The 20,651-nt window shown below is 34.7% G+C and overlaps 1 protein-coding gene across 14 annotated transcripts in view; it reads left to right on the top strand.

Annotated features, from left to right (window-relative positions):
* LARP1B (La ribonucleoprotein 1B) overlaps window positions 1-19,333 on the top strand; it is a 125,722-nt gene extending 106,389 nt beyond the window's left edge. For 6 of the 14 annotated variants that reach the window (XM_027065944.2, XM_027065942.2, XM_027065897.2 and 3 more), the window contains 5 exons: window positions 3,930-4,090; window positions 4,477-4,621; window positions 8,984-9,093; window positions 9,811-9,938; window positions 18,444-19,333. In XM_027065944.2, the coding sequence (XP_026921745.1) occupies window positions 3,930-4,090; window positions 4,477-4,621; window positions 8,984-9,093; window positions 9,811-9,938; window positions 18,444-18,602 (703 nt within the window). In that variant the 3' untranslated portion in view covers window positions 18,603-19,333. Of the gene's footprint in view, window positions 1-3,929; window positions 4,091-4,476; window positions 4,622-5,129; window positions 5,186-8,983; window positions 9,094-9,810; window positions 9,939-11,954; window positions 13,225-17,245; window positions 17,978-18,443 lie in introns of those variants that run through there. The other 8 variants (XM_027065921.2, XM_027065881.2, XR_008296125.1 and 5 more) reach the window with 6 other exon arrangements.
* The last annotated feature ends 1,318 nt before the right edge of the window (window positions 19,334-20,651 follow it).

The raw sequence follows: 20,651 nt of genomic DNA, 5'->3' as shown, positions 1-20,651 counted from the left end.
CATCCATGTGGTTGCAAATGGCAAGATTTCCTTCTTTTTGATTGCCAAGTAATACTCCATTGCATGTATGTGTGTATATATATATATATATGTGTATGTGTATATATATATATCTGTGTGTGTATATATATATATATATATATATATATATATCTCACATCTTCTTTATCTGTTCATCCATCGATAGACATTTGGGCTCTTTCCATACTTTGGCAATTGTTGATAGTGCTGCTATAAACATTGGGGCGCATGTGCCCCTTCGAGATAGCATACCTGTATCCCTTTGATAAATGCCTAGTAGTGCAATTGCTGGGTTGTAGGGTAGTTCTATTTTTAATTTTTTGAGGAACCAGAGTGGCTGCACCAGTTTACATTCCCACCAGGAGTGCAAAAGAGATCCTTTTCCTCCATATCCTCGCCAACATCTGTTGTTGCCTGAGTTGTTAATGTTAGCCATTCTGAAAGGTGTGAGGTGGTATTTCGTTGTGGTTTTGATTTGTATTTCACTGATGATGAGTGATGTTGAGCATTTTTTCATGTGTCAGTTAGCCATCTGAATGAATAGGACTGGTATTCTTATAAGAAGAGGACATATGCATATCATTCTACACATACAGAGAGGAAAAGCCACGTGAAGACAAATTGAGAAGGTAGCTCTCAGTAAGCTTGGAAGAGAGACCTCATCAGAAACCAATGCTACTGGCACTTTGATCTGAGACTTTGTAGGAGTGCTGACAATACTGTCTCCATTTTTGGCCTTCCTTCTTGTTCTTCTCTGTGCAATGATCTCCCTTGGGCTTATGCGTTCCAGGCATAGTGGAGGTTACTGTATGTCCTAGCTGGAATGAGGGAAAGCTTATTCTGATTATCCCTCTGGTGTATAGATTGCGCCACTTTAGATAACTAGTAGAGTTCCTTCTTTCACACAGATGGTGCTACTTTGGATAATTACCCTTTGTTCTCACGTCAGTGATCCCCCCCATTCTATAGATTCTATGGATTAAGGTCTGGACTTCATGGAAAATAGCCGCATAGTGGTGAGATTGTCCACCCAATCCCCCTGACAGTAAAGTTGCCCTGAATAAAACTCTGTGTAAGCAGTATGGAGTGGCTTGCTTTGTTTTTGGTCTCAAAGTGCCTTCTCAGTCTGGAGGATATTTTACTGTCCCTCCTCTACCAACATAAATTTCTGTTGTTTAAGCCATCCAGTCTGTGGTATCTTGTTATGACAGCCTGAGCTGTCTAATACAGGTATATATAATTTTTTTTAGCTGAAAATAATTGTTTGTGAGGGTGTGTAGAAACTGGAACCCTTGTGCATTGCTTGTGGAAATATCAAATGCTGCAGCCACTATGGAAAACAGTTTGGCATTTTCTCAAAATGTTAAAACACAATTACCATATGACCCAGCTGTTATACTGTTAGGTATATATCCAAAAGAATTGAAAACAGGGAGTTGAACAAACCCTTTTATGTACATATTTATAGAAATATTATTCATAATATCCAAAAGATAAAAACAATTCAAGTGTCCATTAACAGATGTCTGCATAAACACAATATGGTATATACATACAATGGAATATTATTCAACCATATAAAAGAATGAAATTTTAATTTATGTAACAACAACATCGATGGACCTTGAAAACATGCTTATTGAAATAAGGCAGACTCAGAAGGGTAAAGATAGTATGATCCCACTTGTATAAAGTACCCAGAATAGTCCAGTTTAAATAGAGAAAGTAGAATACAGGTGATTGGGGGCTAAATGGAGGAGGAAAGGGCTAGTTATTGTTTAATAGAGTTTTTGTTGGGGATGATAAAGAAGTTTTAGGTATAGATAGTGGTGATGTTATGTAACATTGTGAATATCTAATTTTGATGAAAAGTAAGTGTGCTTAAGAATGGCTAAAATAATAGTATGTGTATTTTACCATACACACAGACATGCTCACACACACTCCTAAGAAAATCACCACTGATTTTATTAGGAAAGTTTTTAAGTATTAGTGGAAACAATCAGGCTTACGGTGACAAATACAAGGTTTCCAAAATTCTAATATTTGCATAAGAACTCAAAGTTTTCCTTGACATTTTGTTCATTTTCAAGGAAACGTCTGACACAAAATGAAGTCTGAATATTCATAATTTGTCATTTTCTAATTAAAAATGTTGTTGCAAGAAAAATCAGCTGGGTCGGCTCCCAACTTTATGAAACAAGTGCTTTGATTTAAGACAACTGTTTTAGTTTGAGCTGCTATAACAAACATGCCATGGACTTAAACATCTATTTCTCACAGTTCCAGGATCAGGGTACCAATGGGTCTGGTATCTGCTGAGGGCCTACTTTGTAGATGGCTATCTTCTTGTGTCCTGACATGGCAAACAGAGAGAGAGGAAGCAGCTATCCCACGTTTCTTTCTTTTTTCAATATTTATTTTTGAAAGAGAAAGAGAGACAGAGACAGAGCACTAGTGGAGGAGGGGCAGAGAGAGAGAGAGGGAGACACAGAATCCAAAGCAGGCTCCAGGCTCCGAGCTATCAGCCCAGAGCTCGACGCGGGGCTTGAACCCATGAACCGCAAGATCATGACCTGAGCCAAAGTCAGATGCTTAACCGACTGAGCCACCCAGGCGCCCCCTATGTTTCTTTTTATAAGGGCACTTATCCCACTCATCAACTCTACCCTCATGTCTTAATTACCTTCTACTACCATCTTATTAGGGGCTAGGAATTCGACATTCAGTCCATAAAAATAGCCACTCTACTTTGATAATGCTGCAAAAGTACTTTATGCTTCCATCCCATTTTTGAAAATTGTGATTAAAAATCACATAACAAAATATTTACCACTTTAACTTTTTAAGTGTATAGTTCGGTAGTGTTAAGTATGTTCATATTGTTGTGAAACATTTCCAGAACTATTTCATTTTGCAAAACTAAAGATTTCGTCCCATACAATAAGGGTTGAGATTTCATAAAGTTATTTATTTATTTATTTATTTATTTATTTATTTATTTATTTATTTTGCTTCATCAAAGACACCTTAAGTTGAAAGTGGTACTTTTTAAAATTTGCAATCACTATCACTAGTATGGAAAGTTTGGTGCCTCTGCCTCAATTTGCATTAGCAATTTTATGCACCATTACTTTAGTATTATCAGTGCAAATGTGAACACAGTGAAAAGGGCAAATAATACCTTGGTGTTATTGTGAAAATGGTTTTGAGTTGCAGACTTTCTGAAGAGTTCTTGGGAAGCTCTTCAAACATCCTCAGTCTACACGTTGAAAACCACTGATTTAGATCAGTGTCTTAGAAAGAAAGAAAAATAATAAATAAAGCAAAACACAGGAAAGAACATTTGGTGATGGGATAGATGAGGGAGACCAGTTAGTTCGAGTGAAAGAGGAAGAAAACCTATATTTGAATAATGGAGTGCAGATGAAAAGGAAAAAAAAATAGACTTAGGTGAGATTTCAGAAGTAGAATTGATGTACAGAATTGCAGGTATGTCTTTGGATTCATAAAATTATTACCTTTGTGCCAGATTTTATTCCTCATTTCCACTTATCCAATTTATATCATTTACCTAATTGCTCATGAAAATTGAGATTTTCTCTAGTACCACAAGAAACTAAAGTAAATAATGGATCTGGAATAGGAATAAGCGAGTCTTTTAGTCATGTGGTTCTACTTACTGCTTTAGTTTGAAAATTTATAACCATGTTCTTTATCAACTTCTGCATATACCTGTGTTGAACATAAATAGCGATTCAAATATTTATCTTTATGTCTTAGTTTAGTTTTAGGGACTAATGTCTTTTCCACTGTTCAGACCCAACAACAAACAAATAGTACAAATTGGTTTACACTTGGTTCTTGATATTTCAGTTTGAAGGCTTTTTTTCCCCCTTCTCAAACAGCAGTTCAAATGCCTCACCTTCAGAAGGTGCACCACTAGTAGGAAGTTATGGATGTACTCCTCATTCATTCCCAAAGTTCCAGCACCCTTCTCATGAACTTTTGAAGGAAAATGGCTTTACCCAACAAGTGTACCACAAGTATCGTCGAAGATGCCTAAGTGGTAAGATGCTTGTCCTTAAAATAGCTGTATTTAAAATTAAAATATAATATTAAAACGTGTGACATTTAATATCAGGTTAAGATATTCTTTTGTTATAATTACCTTAAGTAAATGTGTTTATACATATTTTTATCATGTATTTTGTAGCTTATATACATTAGGAAATGAAGTTTAGTATATTCTTGTTACTATTGACAAATGCTTAAATTTGAACAGTGAGTCAGAAAACAGATTAATATTTGTCCCTTAGTTAGAAGAAAGCCAAATACATTTTAAAGATCAATATGTTTTAGTTTTCCTTATTTTAAGTTATATAAAATGTCTGCTGTTTTGACTTAATAAGCATCTTTAACAAAAAAAAGTTTTATTATTTTATCTTTTTCCAGAGAGAAAACGCTTGGGAATTGGCCAGTCCCAAGAAATGAATACCCTCTTTCGTTTCTGGTCCTTTTTCCTCAGAGATCACTTCAATAAAAAAATGTATGAGGAATTTAGACAACTTGCTTGGGAAGATGCAAAAGAAAATTACAGGTCAAATATTTTCTCACATTTTACAGTTGAAGGGAGTTTTCAATAAAATAATTTAAAGGGTAAAGTGCCCAGTTTTGAACTGTGAAAGTAGAACAACATAACTGGGGAGAGGCTGTATGTTTCCTATTGCTGCACAGCAAATTACTCCAAAACTCAAAAAATTAAAACACCAAACATTTCTTAGTTTACAGTTTCTAAGGGTCAAGACTCTAGAACAGCTTAGTTGGGTGGTTCTGACTCAGATGTCTCATGTGCAGTCAAAGTGTTAGACACGGCTGCAGTCTCTAAAGACTTGACTCAGGCTGAAAGATCCTCTTCAAGCTTATTCACATGGCTGAAGCTTCAGTTCTTCACCACATAGGCCTACTACTCAGCATTTAATGACATGACTTCAGAGCAAATGATCTAAGAAAGGTGAAGAACTTCTAAGACGAAGACTTGATGTCTTGTATAACCTATGTTTGAAAGTGACATACCATACTTTTGCCATGTTGTATTATTCACACAGACCAACCTTGGTACCATCCCTGGTAGGAGATTACCCAAGATTGAGAATACCAGGAGGTAGGATCATTTGGAACCATCTTAGGGGTTGGCACACATTCCAAATGAAATTTGAAAGAGCCGTTAGAGACTTCCCTTGCATGTGCACTTACATCCCCAAATTGACAAATACTTAGAGCCAAATTAGTTGTTAAGATGCCTTGAGCCAAGAAAAAATAAGGCCTCTCATGATATGTCCACACTCATCTATCAAATCTCATTTTTTCCTACTAGTGCTCTGGTCCTCTAGGCAACAATATTACTGAACATGTTCTCTGAATGACCCAAGTTATTGCATCTAGATAGCTATACATATTCTTACCTCTGGTTATTCTGTTCTTCCTCCCTCTGCATTGCTAACTCATTCTTTTCATCCAGGCTAGACCTTGCTTCCTTGAGAAGTGTTCAGGATAAGTTTTGAGAGTTCCTATAGGACAGAGTTGGGACCAAACTGAAAGGGTCAGAAAGAACATGAAGTAGACTTATGCAAGCAATTTATTCCTGGAAAGGGGAAGAAAGGAAGAGATGGAAAGAAGAAAAAAAGATAATTTTACACTCAGTATTTACTTAAATTTGCCGTTCTAAAAATGGATTCTACTTGTAAATCTTAAATAAGAATATATTGTTAACCAGATATTGTGATCTTTGAGAGGAATACAAAAAATAAATTTTTCGGGAAAAAAAATTGCATTTACCCTGACTTGTAGAAAAAATAGACTTTAATTTTCATCCAGAATATTTATCTGTACCTCTATTTCTCTCTCTTCTATTCCTGACCTCTCTAATCAACCCCAAAACTGTTTAATAATGTTCCTGAATTCAGATTTTTGGTCTTTCTTATCACAGTTTTAATAGCTACTGCCAATTTACCAGGTTTAGCACAAAAGGAAAAACTTGCCATTTTTTATTTTGGTGTTATTCAAATATATTGACAACAAAACATTTTGATATTATTCAAACTATGGTTTGCTACTCATTAGTGGGTTGTGAAATCAGTTTAGTAGTTTGAAAAATGTCAGACTGCACTGAACATAGGTTAAAATTTTTTATAATTTATATATACATGCAAATTTAGAATTGTTTGCAAAGCTTATATATGCTTTTATGTATACATGTATATATGAGTATTGTGTCACCAGATAAAATATTTTTCTTACTATTAGATTTAGAAAAGTTTGAGGGGCACCTGGGTGGCTCAGTTGGTTGAGCATCCAACTCCTGATTTCAGCTTAGGTCATGATCCCAAAGTCTTGGGATTGAGCTCAAGATTCTCCCTTTCTCTCTTCTCCCTCTATCCCCCTCCCCCACTCATGCTGTGTCTCTCTAAAATAAAAAGAAAAGTTTGAAAGTCACTGTTATTATTACTCTCAGTGTCTTTTGCTGTTTCTGCAAACAATTTCTGTTTGTTCTTCAGGACTTTCTAATAACTTTCTGATATGCCCATGCCTATCCAAGTCTAGGTTGGGAATTCTTTTTCTGTGTTCCTATATCAGTCTGTATGTTTCTAGTGGTTTTTAACACATAATTTTGGGTCTGTTTCTGCAATGTTCATGACTAACCCGGATTAGCTGTTCCTTAGGAAGTATGTAGCACAGTTATTGTTAAGCATCTGAAGGCTTTGAAATCAGGGCCAAATTTGAATCCCAGCCTATTAATTCACTGTGGATTGGCAAATTATTAATCACAATAAGCTTCAGCTTCTTTATAAAGTAGGGGAAATTGTGGTAGATACCCTCAAAGGGTTATTGTGAAGATAAAACAGAACATGTTACCTGATACACAGTAAGTGCTCAATAAATTGTTACTGTTATTAGAAAGATTAGTACTGAATCTATCCATTGACTAAATTCAACAGTAGGATAGTTTTAAGAAGGAAGGAGAGAAATAACCTTTATCATCTTCAATGTGCCATCTCTGGTCTAAGTTCTTTATAAATATTTGTGTCATCTATTCTTGAAAAGTATGATATTGTTATCCCCATTTTCAGGGATGTAATTACAGGCCCAGAATTCAAATATAGTTCTTTCTGCTTCTCATCCTTTATATTTTCCACTCATCTAAGCTTTCTCACAATGAGGGGTAAGTGAATAAATGGCAACTGAGAGGCTGGCCATTTGCCCCTTGTTTTCACTTCAGCAGTTATGCTGCATAGTTGGATTGCGATTAATGTTATACTTTTGAAAAAAAAAGTAATGTCATACTTTTGGTCTTTGGAATTGGTTTGCTAAAAATTAAGACTAAAAATCCAAATATTGTAGTAGTCTATTGGCCTTTACCAATAACCTCTAAGAATTCTAACATTCTTCTAGAATGTCATTTACTTGATAAAACCCAAAACATTCTCAATTCTGCTTTCAAGAAAGAAAGAAAAAAAAAGAAGAAGAAAAGAAAAGACAGAGACATAGGCTTCACTGCCAAAGATTCGGATTTCATTGGTTTGGAGCAAAGCCTTGGCATCGGTATTTTTAAAAGCTCTCCAGATGATTCTTATATATAGCCAAGGTTGAGATATCAATGCTTTATATTTATATTTATATTTATATTTATATTTATATTTATATATAAGTATATAAGCTAATACCAGTATAATATCACATAAGAGGAGTGTCAAGGCATGTTTGTCATTTCTGAGCTGGTGATTCTTTAGTCCTTAGTCCCCTTAGCCTTCAGTCATATAAGCTCAAAGAATAGTATCACTTATGGCTACCAAAACAAGGGGCTCAGGTCAGTGTGTGAGGGTAGTTGGTAGTCCTACATTTCTCTTGGTAGCTTGCCAAGAAACCTATTTATTCTTCTGGGCAGACCATCGCTTTCCATCTTGTAAATAAGGTAGTTACAAAAGACACACACACACACACACACACACACACACACACACACACCCCTTCATGTGAATAAAAGCCAGGCAAAATTATTTTACAGGTAATGAAGAAATTGTATGTAGTATTTATTCACTAAGGCACCCAGCATGACTTAAGGATTCTAACTAGGAATCTATTAATTACGACTTGTTTTAGTTGAGTAAGCTAGACATGGTCCTTTTACTGCTGTTCTGAAGACTGTGTTCACTGTCATGGGTTCTGCTCATCACCATTAATTAAATTAAAGATTGAGCCCATGTAGTTTGCTGATCCACTGTCCAAAATTTGTCTTGGGTTCTCTAGGTAGCTTTAGAAGAAAACAAGGAAATTTGCTTTCTGATTTTATGTAGTGATTACAGTTGTTTCAGCAAAATATCTTTTATGAGATGTACTTTATAGCTAAAGTAGGGAAGATCTATTAGGAGTCATTTAATTAGGTTTGTCGTTTATAGTTGAATAGGTCACCCACACATAGGGTCTAGGGCACAGAGTATAGTCTTTATCTCTCTTGAGTAAAGATTATGTTCAAGAGTATTTAAAACCACACACAAACATACCATTATAAACCTTGGTTTGGGAAAAATCTAAAACATTCTTAATGCCACTGAATCTTTTGGACATTTCTTCAGAAATACCAGGGAGAGATCCTCTGTCCAAAGGAAGACAACTCTGGTTGTCCACAGGCTGCCTATCATTCTGCAGGTTCCCATTATAGTTCCATGAGGTGCTATGGCTGAGTGAACAAAAATAGCAAAGCCATCCATGAATTACTAATTAACCATTTCAACTAAAAACAAACAAAAACCTGCATACTAAAATTTACATACATTTAAGCTCTTCTGTTTTTTTGCTTGGGGTTATTTGTGTCATGTTTCCATGTATCAGTGCTGCTAAGTATGAAATCTTCACATTGTCATAGCAAAATTTTTATCGTAAACCATTTATTTCCTTTCCGCAGGTATGGATTAGAATGTCTGTTCAGGTTTTATAGTTATGGACTAGAAAAAAAATTCAGACAAGAAATTTTTAAGGATTTCCAAGAAGAAACCAAAAAAGACTACGAATCTGGTAAAACAAAACATCCCAATAATCTTATTCTATTTAGAAATTGTAAACCTGAGTCAATAAATAGGGAGAGTTCATAACTCTTTTTTTTCAGAGTAGGCCATTTAAGACCTTCAGGCCACTATTATGGTTCTTGATGAAGGATGGATGGAGCACCATATAGTAAGAAGGCCATTCCTATGATGTGTTAGAAAATAACCATACCCATGTGTTTCCTTTATGAAGTAGTATTTTGCCATTTTTTCCTCGACAAAACGTGAAAATAATACTCACTGATGTTCCATTACTTGAAAATTCTTTGTAACATCAGCAGGTAGGCTTCAAAAGATAGATTAGCACAGTGGGTAATGGTGCTGACTTTGGGCCAAATGCATAGGTCCGAATCCCATTTCCCCTACTTAGTAGCTGTGTGACCTTGGTTAAGTTACTTAACTTTGTTAGCCTCAGTTTACTCATCAGTAATATACATAAGTACCTATATTGCAGGGTTGTATGTGGTTCAAATTAGTTTAATAAATAAAAACCATTTAAATAATACCTGTTACATAGTGGATTCTTACTAAATGTTAGCTGCCATTATTATTACAACATCTTATTCTCAAGAACTAGATAAAGTGTTTGCTGGAAGGTAAATGATTAATTGCTGGTAGGATCATGTTTAATATGAATCATTTTTAAAATTCTATATAATTTAATGTGTATACTTTTCTTTGTTATTAGGTCAGCTGTATGGATTAGAAAAGTTTTGGGCTTATCTAAAATATTCTGAATCTAAGACGCAGTCTATTGACCCAAAACTTCAGGAATACCTCTGTAGCTTTAAGAGGTTAGAAGACTTCCGCATTGATGTAAGTTTTAAGTCCTTTCTTGTGTATTCTTTTTTTTTTTTTTTTTTAACGTTTATTTATTTTTGAGACAGAGAGAGACAGAGCATGAACAGGGGAGGGGCAGAGAGAGAGGGAGACACAGAATCTGAAACAGGCTCCAAGCTCTCAGCACAGAGCCTGACACGGGGCTCGAACTCATGGACCGTGAGATCATGACCTGAGCCGAAGTCAGACGCTTAACTGACCAAGCCACCCAGGCACCCCGATCTTCTGTAGTCTTTTTATTACTTTTAGATTTTGAGCTATCAGTGACTTTCTTAACTTTGATTTTATAATTTTTATTTTTTTAACTTTTTATTTCACAATTTTAATGTTCTAGTTTTGAAATCAAACTTTATTTTTTTTAATTTTTTTTTCAACGTTTTTGGGACAGAGAGAGACAGAGCATGAACGGGGGAGGGGCAGAGAGAGAGGGAGGCACAGAATCGGAAACAGTCTCCAGGCTCTGAGCCATCAGCCCAGAGCCTGACGCGGGGCTCGAACTCCCAGACCGCGAGATCGTGACCTGGCTGAAGTCGGACGCTTAACCGACTGCGCCACCCAGGCGCCCCGAAATCAAACTTTAAAACAGGTGCAAAAATAGTACAGAGAATTCCCATATACTCTGTTTACCCAGATTTCCTAAATATTAACATCTTACATAACCACAGTCCAATTGTCAGTTCACTTTAATTTTGATAAGCCCCTATAATTAAACATTTTATAGATTTAGTAACTTTTATGTGGATATGTTACTAATTTCTCACACCACTTTGAAAATTTTTCACTTTCTATGTACCTTCATCCTATAGTTTCCTAAAATGTGCTAATGTAACATGTATTTAGGTTTCCCCACACAATAAAGGTAGGACAAGAATATTATATACATATGTAGAGACAGGAGAATAAACTTTAAACGATTTGACAAGGAAAGCATTACAAAGAAAGAATGGGATGAAAATAAGATAAAAGGAGGAAAAAGAGAAATAAGGACAGAAAAATCAAAAAAACAGAAAAGAGAGAGGTGGAAGGAATGCTAGGTCCATCTCTGCTTAGTATTGTAATTTGTTTGTCTTATATTTTGTGTAAGTAGGTTTGATGGCCTAGCGATGGAATTAATAGATGTGCTTGTCTCTGGAATTAAAGTGTTTCTAGAGCAGCCTAGCCAGTTCTTTCACAAAGACATCCTTGCTCTGTAATAGTGACTTTTGCCCTATCTGAACAGGAACTAAGAATTCAGGCTTCCGCTTTTAAATACAATGGAAGACTGGAGAGGAGGTTATGGTCTTAACTTGTCTACAAATGAAAATATTAGTCTGGTGGTGGGTTCCCAAATCTTTGTAATTGGAAAGGCCTTAAAAGCTGACTTTTTTTTTTTTGAGTGCAGAATATGTTTTCACTGCCTACCCTCTCCTTGCTTGCAGTCTGAGGGGACTTGGGAGCTTTATGGATATTTATGTTTGAAAATGTTTAAAATTAATACATCAATAATGCTTTCCGGTCTCCTTATTCTAGAAACCCTAGATAGACTTTCAAACTTGCTAAAGATTATTTGACTTGGTGTCTCTTTCCCCCCTGCTGCTTTCATTTATCTGTTAAACATTATCATTCAAACAAGCCTAGGATAGGTGTTTCTCGGGTTGAAAGGGACTGGAGTTGACAGAGGTTGAATAAAGCACAAAAAAAGTCTCTTTGAAACATTTTCTTCGAGGCAGGGAACCTAGCTTTATATTTATGCTCTGCAATGTAGTTCAAGCCCCAAAACATATGAGAATCTTAATAAACACATGTTGAGTGAAAGAATGAACAAATACTAGTAGGCTGATTTAGTTGAGGAAGAAATGTAATACCTTAAATTGCTGTTAAGTTTTTGTTATGCTAATAACATCTACTGAAGTGCCAACGTAGTTTCCTTCTTTCTTGAAAAAGCCTGGCCTTACATTTTGAAGGGAGGAAAAATAGTAAAATTGTCACTATGTTGTCTTTCATAATTTGCAGCCCCCTATTAGTGAGGAATTTGGAAGAAAAAGACATTCATCTACTTCTGGTGAGGACAGTAGTCGTCATAGACTTCCATCTAATTCCTCTACAAAGCTACCAAATGCTGCTAAGCCTACATCTGCTAATCAGCTTTAGGTCCCAATAAACTCTCCCAGAAGGAATACTTCACAGGAGTCCAGTGACAATTCACACCAGAAAAGTGCTGCCTCAGTTTCAACAGATGGTGAAATGCCCGAGAAATAGACTGTTATGAAAGTTGTTTGCCCTTGAAATCAACATTTGCATCAGTATTTATTTGGGAAAAATCTTCTGATGTTTAATTGTGATCATCACAAAAAAGAAAAAAGAGGAAAAGTGGTAGCATTTTTTTCTAGCAAGATAAATTCTAAAAACATTTTCCCTGATGTCATGAGCAAGGATAGTTTTGGTGACCTTTTATAGAGATCCTCTATTAATGTATTTTGGTCCCAGTATTTCTTTTTCAAAGCAATTGTTTACAAGAACAGCATTCCTTAAATATATACAAAAACAATACAAGGAATGCCTAACATTTCAGCTCATACTTCTTAAAGAAGATACAGTATGTTGTATTCATCTCTTCTATAGAGCTTTCCTAAAGAATCCGATCACCCCGTTATCAATTCATATTTGAACTTATCAAAAACAAAGGCAGATTACGTATATATTTTTTAAATTCAGAAAAAGAATATGAAATGATACATTTGCTTTTCTTGTTGATGTATAGTTTAAGGAAACTTTTTTTTTCTTTTTTTACTAAAGTAGAACTATATTGCAGTTAAATTGGAGTATGAAGTATGTGCACTTTGGATGCTGAGTTTGCTTTTTTCTCCCTAGTCATACCTCATGATTTCCATAGTTATTGTTGTGCTGGTGTGGAGTGTTCTGAATTGGCATCAGCTGGTTACATATTAGAAGTAATTTTCTTTCTGTGACTCTGTATAAGCCTGCACAAGTAATTGAAAACTGGGTTGGGATTGGTTGGAATATTGTCCTAAATCAATTAAATCTCACACTGTTTTGAATGCATCTGCTATTTGTACATCTGCAGGTGGGTATGTCACAAGAAGTCAAATTATCTTCAATTTAAAAGGAGTAGTTTCTCCTGTTTCTTTTAGTTTTGTTTTGTGCTCATGTTTTTAAGAGTTATAGCAAATTTATTTCTAATTTTTATTGCTCTTGCAACTGATGTAAATGATAGTTTCAGTTTTGTGGGATTAAAAAAAAATAAAGCGCTTATTCTAAATTATTTGAATTGATTTTTAATTATTTTGTTTAGATATAGTTGAAAAGCAAAAATATTCAAATTCTGATAGTAGAAAACCACTCTATTTTGTGAATGAAATTTCAGTTATAAACCTATATCCAATTTATTTACCACATATATTTTTTGGCAGAGCAGCCAGTTTAATACACTAAATATTTTCTTTTTGATGTTTTTATAGGATGACAACATTGAAAAACATACAATCTTTGGATAAATGGGCTATTCATCAGTAAATGAGATTTTCATTAGTTCATTAGTTTCACCCATGCATAAATGATAATCTGCAGTTTTGTATACAATGTTTGGGGGTTATTTTGATGTGTTAATTTTAAGAAATAGTCAAATTTGAATATCCAGAAAATAAATTTACTTAGAGATGTTGGAAAGAGGATGCAAAACAACTAAAGGATTAGAGTAATAAATTTCTAAATGTTTTCTTAAGTGGATATGTAGTTCTGGCTTTTCACTGAGAAGTTTCCAAACCATGCTTATTAGCTTTAAGGGGATCTCTTGAAATAATCTAAAAAGTTTTCTTGATATCCTTTTTGTGCTGAACACATACATATGAAACATGTATTTAAGATTATTTCCACTCACCATATGCAAATGTAAATTTGATTGGAAAATTGTATATTTTATATGAAAATAGTAATCAAGAGTTTTGTGATGTGTAATAAATTAGAAATTTTATATTATTTTTATTATAAAAGTAATACATGTAACTGGAAAGTTTAGAAAAGCACAAAGAAGAAAATAAAGTACCTTTTTAAAAAAGAAAAAAACAAAATTGGCATCATGCTATACATATAGTGTTATGACCTTTTTTCACATATTAGAGGTGAGCATTTCCTGATGTCATTAATATTTTTACACTATGACTTTTACAAGTTATGTAATATTGCAGCAGGTACTTCACATTGCATCATAGTTTATATTTAGCTAATCTCCTGTTGTTGAACTATAGCATGTGGCCAGGTTTGAGCTGTTACAAACAACAATTTAATAATATTCCTACCGATAAATCTTTGTGTATATATCAAATTGGACTTGCAGGGACATTCACATTATGCCACTTCACTCTTATGAAAGACCTATCTTAGTATGGTAATGGCTTTTCTCGTAAAAGTGAAAATCCTCTTTGGATTTCTTTCAGTTCTCAAAAACAGATACTAAGGTAGGTCTTTTGTAAAAGTAAAGTGGTGTAACAAGAACTTGAAGAAAGTGAGGGATACTGCTCTTTACGCCATTTCAATTTATGAAAGGTTTCTTAAGAATGCTTTACTCGGATGTCAGGGGACACCTGTATTGCTAGCATAAATTCGTAGGAGTTGAAATTCTAAGTAGAAATGTGTTCCCATTCTAACACACTCTAGAATGGTTGCACGGTTTATACTGAACCAACAGATCTGCTTTCCTGCATCCTCACCAACACTGGTTATTATAAATCTTTCTCTTTGATAAATTGAGAAATAAAAACACTATTTTAATGTCATTATATTAATGAGCGGTAGTTTTTATTGTTTATTAACTATATTATTTGTAGATGGCTTGATCATATCCTTTAGGTCTTTCATGATTATCTTTTTCTGATTGATTTATAGAGCTTTTATACTTATCAAGAACATTAACCTTTTGCTTTCTAATTTTTGTTTCTGTATGTTTAACATGGTATGTATATTTTTTTGGTAAAAAATTAAAAAAATTTACTCCTTAAATTTTAAATTTAAAACTCAAGCAAATAAAAGCATTATTATTCAATGAAAAGAAAAACATTATTGACTATAAATCTAAACAGCCCTACCCAAAATTTATGTAAGTCCCTAGAGACTTTAGATGCTTCCTTTTCAATTTTATAAGTAAAAAGGCAACGTTAAAATAGTTAAATCCAACTACTTATTTTTTTTAAGAAATAGGTGGGGCCAAATTTAGAATTTTTTCGTACTAAAACTAGTTATAAGGAAGAAACTTAGGTTTTAAAATCGATATTTTAGTTTTAAAATAGATTTTATGTTTTAAACTTGTGTTTCTAGTTTTGGATTCCACTCTAACATTCTCTCCTTAACTTTCTCCGACATACTTCTCCTTGTTATTATACCAAACAGTGTTACCACTTTCCTTTCTGTGCTTAATCTTTTTGTTCAGTTAATTTTTTAGTTCTTATCAAACTGCTTATTTTTATTTTATTCTTGTATAGAAGACTGATCCAATAGAGAGTAATACCTGATTCTATCACCACTAGATGGCAGAATGGAATAAGTCAGATCTGTAGTCCTCTGACAGGAGTGTGTGTGTGTGTGTGTGTGTGTGTGTGTGTGTGTGTGTGTTTTGGAGAATTCTCACTCCATCTTGTGGTGACATATAATTAAATCAATTACTCTTGCATTCCTAATAGTCGTATGAGTCTCAGCAACTCATGATTACCTTGTTAGGGTAATGCCAAACTGTGCTTAAGTTATTAGTAAATAAACACAGCATTGATTTGTATGGTTAAAGATAAAAATACTCTTGCTTTGGGTTTTTGTCCACTTACTTTAAAACTTGAAGTACTTCATTAACATTATTTGTGATTAACTCTCAAGATATAAACAAACAAGAAAATTGTAAGATACATCTGTTTAAATGTGTGGCTAACCTAAGCTATGCAGTTAATTCACACAGCAAGTTAGTGAATGGATCCTGTCTGAAATATGAGAAACTTAAAATTAGATGTTACTTAAAATTTTTTTTATTAAAATTTTTTTAATGTTTATTTATTTTTGAGATAGATGAGTGTGAATGGGGGAGGGCAGAGAGAGAGGGAGACACAGAATCCAAAGATTTCCAGGCTCTGAGCTGTCCACACAGAGCCCAATATGGGGTTTGAACTCATGAACCATGACATCATGACCTGAGCCTAAATCAGATGCTTAACCGACTGAGCCACCCAGCAGCCCCTAGATGTTACTTTTATAATATAATTGTTATCACACAGCTAGTTGAATGGCAGAGCAAGAATTTGAACTCAAGTAGTCTAGCTCTAGACCCCAAGCTCTTCATCTTAACCAGACTGTTCTTTAACAGTTTGAAACATTGAAACATATGGATACTGACTCTAAAACTGAACTGCAATGATTCTTAACTATTATGAAATTGAGTGTCAAGTCTCCTGGTTAAGACTGTTAGGTTTTTGTATCATGGACATCCTCTGCAGTAATGAATGGTATAGTAGAACATTTAAATATGTACATTGAGTGCTATATGGTACCTCTTTTGGGGGAAAATCATGATTAGGGAACAATATCATTTATGTGTTTAAATGTTTTCCAGAATTAGGTATGGTAAAAAAAAAAAAAAAACAAAAGCAAAAAACTAAACTGAACATTTTATCCAGAACATGATTATGAAACTTTGTATTACATTAGGGTTATTATTGTCAAGCAACAATACTATAGTGTTCATAAATAATGGTATGTTAGTCTCAAAAAAGCTTGAGGGAAATATGCCACACAGTTAATTAAAAGGAAGCACATCTGGCTTTATACTTTACCAATTTTCCCAATTAACTTGGCCAATTAAGACATGATTTGGTTAATAGAATGGTTTCTACCAATGTACTATACATATTTGCTTCAGTGAAAAAAGCAGAATGTGCTCTTTGTTGTTTTAATTTTGTTTTCTCCAGGTAGTTTTCCAGGTCTATAAAATTGAATACTTCTTTGCATGTTTTAAGATATATTAGACCTTCATTACAAAATGAACATTATCATAGTACTGCTATGTTTAATGTTAAAATATTCTGGTTTCCAGTTGAATGCCAGTATAAGCTAAGAGGAATCTGCCTTTTATGAGAAGGGCTTTGAGAGGGGGAGGCTCTGTGAGACCCCAAAATTTAGTATGTAGAATTTTATATACTTACAAGATCTTTGGGGGAGATAATCCATGAATCTGAACTATTGTAATGTCTCACTTTTAGTTCTCTCCTCTTACATATTGAGTAATAATTTTGCTTATTATGTTTTTCCAGCATCACTACTATGTTACTTTTGCCTCATCATAAATATCCAGTCTCTGAGCAGGATATGAGAATCTGCCTTTCCATGACCCATGGCCTCTCCCAGGCTCAGTGACGCTGCGATGACCTCCCACTGCCACTCACTGCTTCTCACTTCCTTTTGCATGAACCAGAGTATATAATCTAAAGACCAAGGGAGGCTTAAAAATAGCTCCCACATTTGTCAAAAACACTTTAAGAAACTTCTCTGGGTTGTCAAGGCAGTATGGTATAATGCAGTGGTACTCAAATTGGGGGTAATACTTTCAGAGGAGTTTACATAGACATAAATCATTTTAAAGGAATCAATTTCCAGATTCTCAACTTCTGTAAGTACTCTTTTGTAAACTGATTTATCTGCTCAATATGCTTGAGTTCCTGGTAATCTCTTTCCCACTTTATAATTTCCTTACCCATCCCAAGTATTACTCTTGATGTGAAAGCCATTATGGGCCACACAGAGGTGAAACCTTCTTTAATGATTTGTTGAGCTCTCATAAATTCAAGATTTGCTGAATTTGTGTTTAAGAATATTTCTGTTAAGAGTAAGGCTTTGTTGGGGTGCCTGGGTGGCTCGGTTGGTTAAGCATACGACTCTTAAATTTGGCTCAGGTCATGATCTCAGGGTCTTGGGATCGAGCCTCACATCAGGCTCCGTGCTGAGCATGGACCCTCTGCTCCTCATGCACGTGCTCTCTCTCTCTCTCTCTCTAAACAAACAAACAAGCAAAAACCTGTCTTTATTTTGCTTGGTGTTCGGTGTGTTGTTCAATGAAAGAACATATTTTTATCAAGTCATACAGAATATAGTTACTGTCCTCATTTCATCTGATAAAATGTTTAAAATTTTCTACTTCCTATTTACAAGAAATATATTTTAAAAATATTTGCCAGAGAAATTTGTTCTTAGCATATTAAAACATTCTCTTTCGGGGCGCCTAGGTGGCTCAGTCAGTTAAGCGTCTGACCTCGGCTTAGGTTACGATCTCTCTGTTTTGAGAGTTTGAGCCCCGCGTTGGGCTCTGTGCTAACAGCTCAGAGCCTGGAGCCTGTTTCGGATTCTGTGTCTCCCTCTCTCTCTGCCCTTCCCCTCCCTGCTCGTGCTCTCTCTCTCTCTGTCTCAAAAATAAATAAACATTAAAAAAATTTTTTAAACATTCTCTTTCATTAGATTTCATTAAAAAGTTGGATCATGATTCCTCTCAAGATATGCATTTCCAATAAACTTGTAGCAGAGATTGTCAAGCTGATTAATCCATTTCTCCTTTCCCTGGTGCATACTGCTAGACTGCAAGCCCATCTTCCTGTTGTCTCAGGTTTGCCAGTATAACTAGTTCTGGGTTTTGGAAAGGTAGAGGAACTAAGGGGCACCACTTCCAAACCTGCCCACATGACCATGCCATCTCCAAGTTCATTTTTCCCTTTCTGGGCTATGTGGAAGCTACATGTTGAAGACAGTAGAGCCTCAAGATGGGAGGAACCTGTGTACCTGAATCACCGCCTCATCCCTTTTGGGATTCCATATTATCAACCAATAGTCTTCTGTATTAAGCCATCAAGAATTTGATGTTTATCTGTTACAGTAGCTAGTATTACCTTAACTAGTAACACAAAATTTACTACCTATGTTTAGTCATTACCCAAATGTGTATATATGTTGTCTTCCTCAATTCTGTATTAATATTTGTAATAAATCCAGAAAAAAAAATTTACCAATTAGAACTTATGGTCAGAGGAAAATAAATGAAAATTTAAATTATATACTTATTTTTGTTGTAGATATGTATCTGGTGATAAATAAGACTTTCAAACATTAACATGTATTAAAAATATGGAGAAAATGGAATGGAAATACAAGGTCTTGGAGAAGACAGAATGGTGTAAATTTTCTAAATGTTAAAGAAGGGCTTGCTCATATATTTAAAAAATGGATGTAAATGGGTTTCATTGGATTCACTTAAAAGGTGATGTTTGTAATTACAAGTATCAATATTCATAATATGCTGGAAAATTTGACCTTTGCAACTATTAACATGAAAAAAATTAAATGTCAGCTTACAACTTTATGAGGAATGCATAAGTTTTGAAAATTAGAAGGTTTTCAAGCAAAAATATTTGAACACTGATGCAAGCAGGGAAAGTGCAGACTTTGGAGTTAAGTAGCTCTGCAGCCAAACTCTGGTTCTGCTGTATCACTGTGCATGTTATGTTAACTTTGGGCCCTTATTCTACTCCCAGTATTTAAATGATAATGCATGTAAATTACTATCTAGCACTAACCTGCTCCTATTAAGTACTTCCAGGAGGGGGAAAAAAAATTAGCCACTCAGGTGAAAAGTAATTCATCAAATCCTTTATTTCTGGGAGTGAATGAAAAGTTAGGTCCAGCGAAGGGGAAGAACTTTATTTGGGAGAGTGGGGATAATTTGGGGACAGAAGGATGAAAAGAAGCTCTGCATGGCAACATAGGACCAGAAGGGCCCTTATTTGGGAGGACACTAGGACACTAGGACACTAGGAAGGACAGCAAGGTTGTGAGTAACAGGAAAGTGAAAAGGAAGCTTAAATTTGCTTTAACTTACTTTGGTTCTAGTCTACCAAGCAATTAAAATAGTTCTCAAATTTAAAAATTGCTCAAAAGATTGCTTTTAAGTTGGTGTAATTATTTTATACGTACCATATATAGCATGTACTTTATGAATCTCCTCCCTTGGGTTCCATGTGACTTCTATTTTAAGTAGCTCCAGAGTGATACCAGAGAATTAAAGTAGGTCAACTGCTACCTGCATTTGTTTCCTTTATAATTCTTTTAAATATGAGAAAATTCAAGGCATTAAATATGGCAATTTCTTTACCTAGTATCTCTGTTTCTAGTTTGTACCTACTGAGACAGCAGATGAATGCCAGTGGCCATGGCTAGAACAGAAACTGGAGAGGGCTGTGGAATTGCAAAGTTCATGCCTGGTAAATGGACAAATGCAATTAAAAGGATAGCTGGTGTCAGCTGACCTTTGTTACTTTGCACGCATTTGCAAAGATGTATCTACTAGTCATGAAAGCATTATCTTTAATAGCATAAGGTTAAAAACAACCTGAATATCCATCAGTAAGGGACTTGTTATAGTATGGCTATATAATGGGATTCCATTGAGTATACCAACTCAACAGTTGATTAGAAAAAAATGGGATATTCCTTAAGGAATAATAAGGAGTAATCTGTAATCCAGGTTAAATGCAAAAAGCAAGACTTGGGGCTCCTGGGTGGCTCAGTCAGTCAGCTAAGCCTCTGGATCTTGATTTTGGCTCAGGCCATGATCTCATAGCATATATATACTATGAGATATATATATATATATAATATTGTGCTGACAGTGAGAAA

This window comes from Acinonyx jubatus, chromosome B1 (assembly GCF_027475565.1).
Source record: "Acinonyx jubatus isolate Ajub_Pintada_27869175 chromosome B1, VMU_Ajub_asm_v1.0, whole genome shotgun sequence".
Lineage (NCBI taxonomy): Eukaryota > Metazoa > Chordata > Mammalia > Carnivora > Felidae > Acinonyx > Acinonyx jubatus.
Note: the sequence above shows the minus strand (reverse complement) of the source record. Positions and strands in the feature narration are given on the sequence as shown.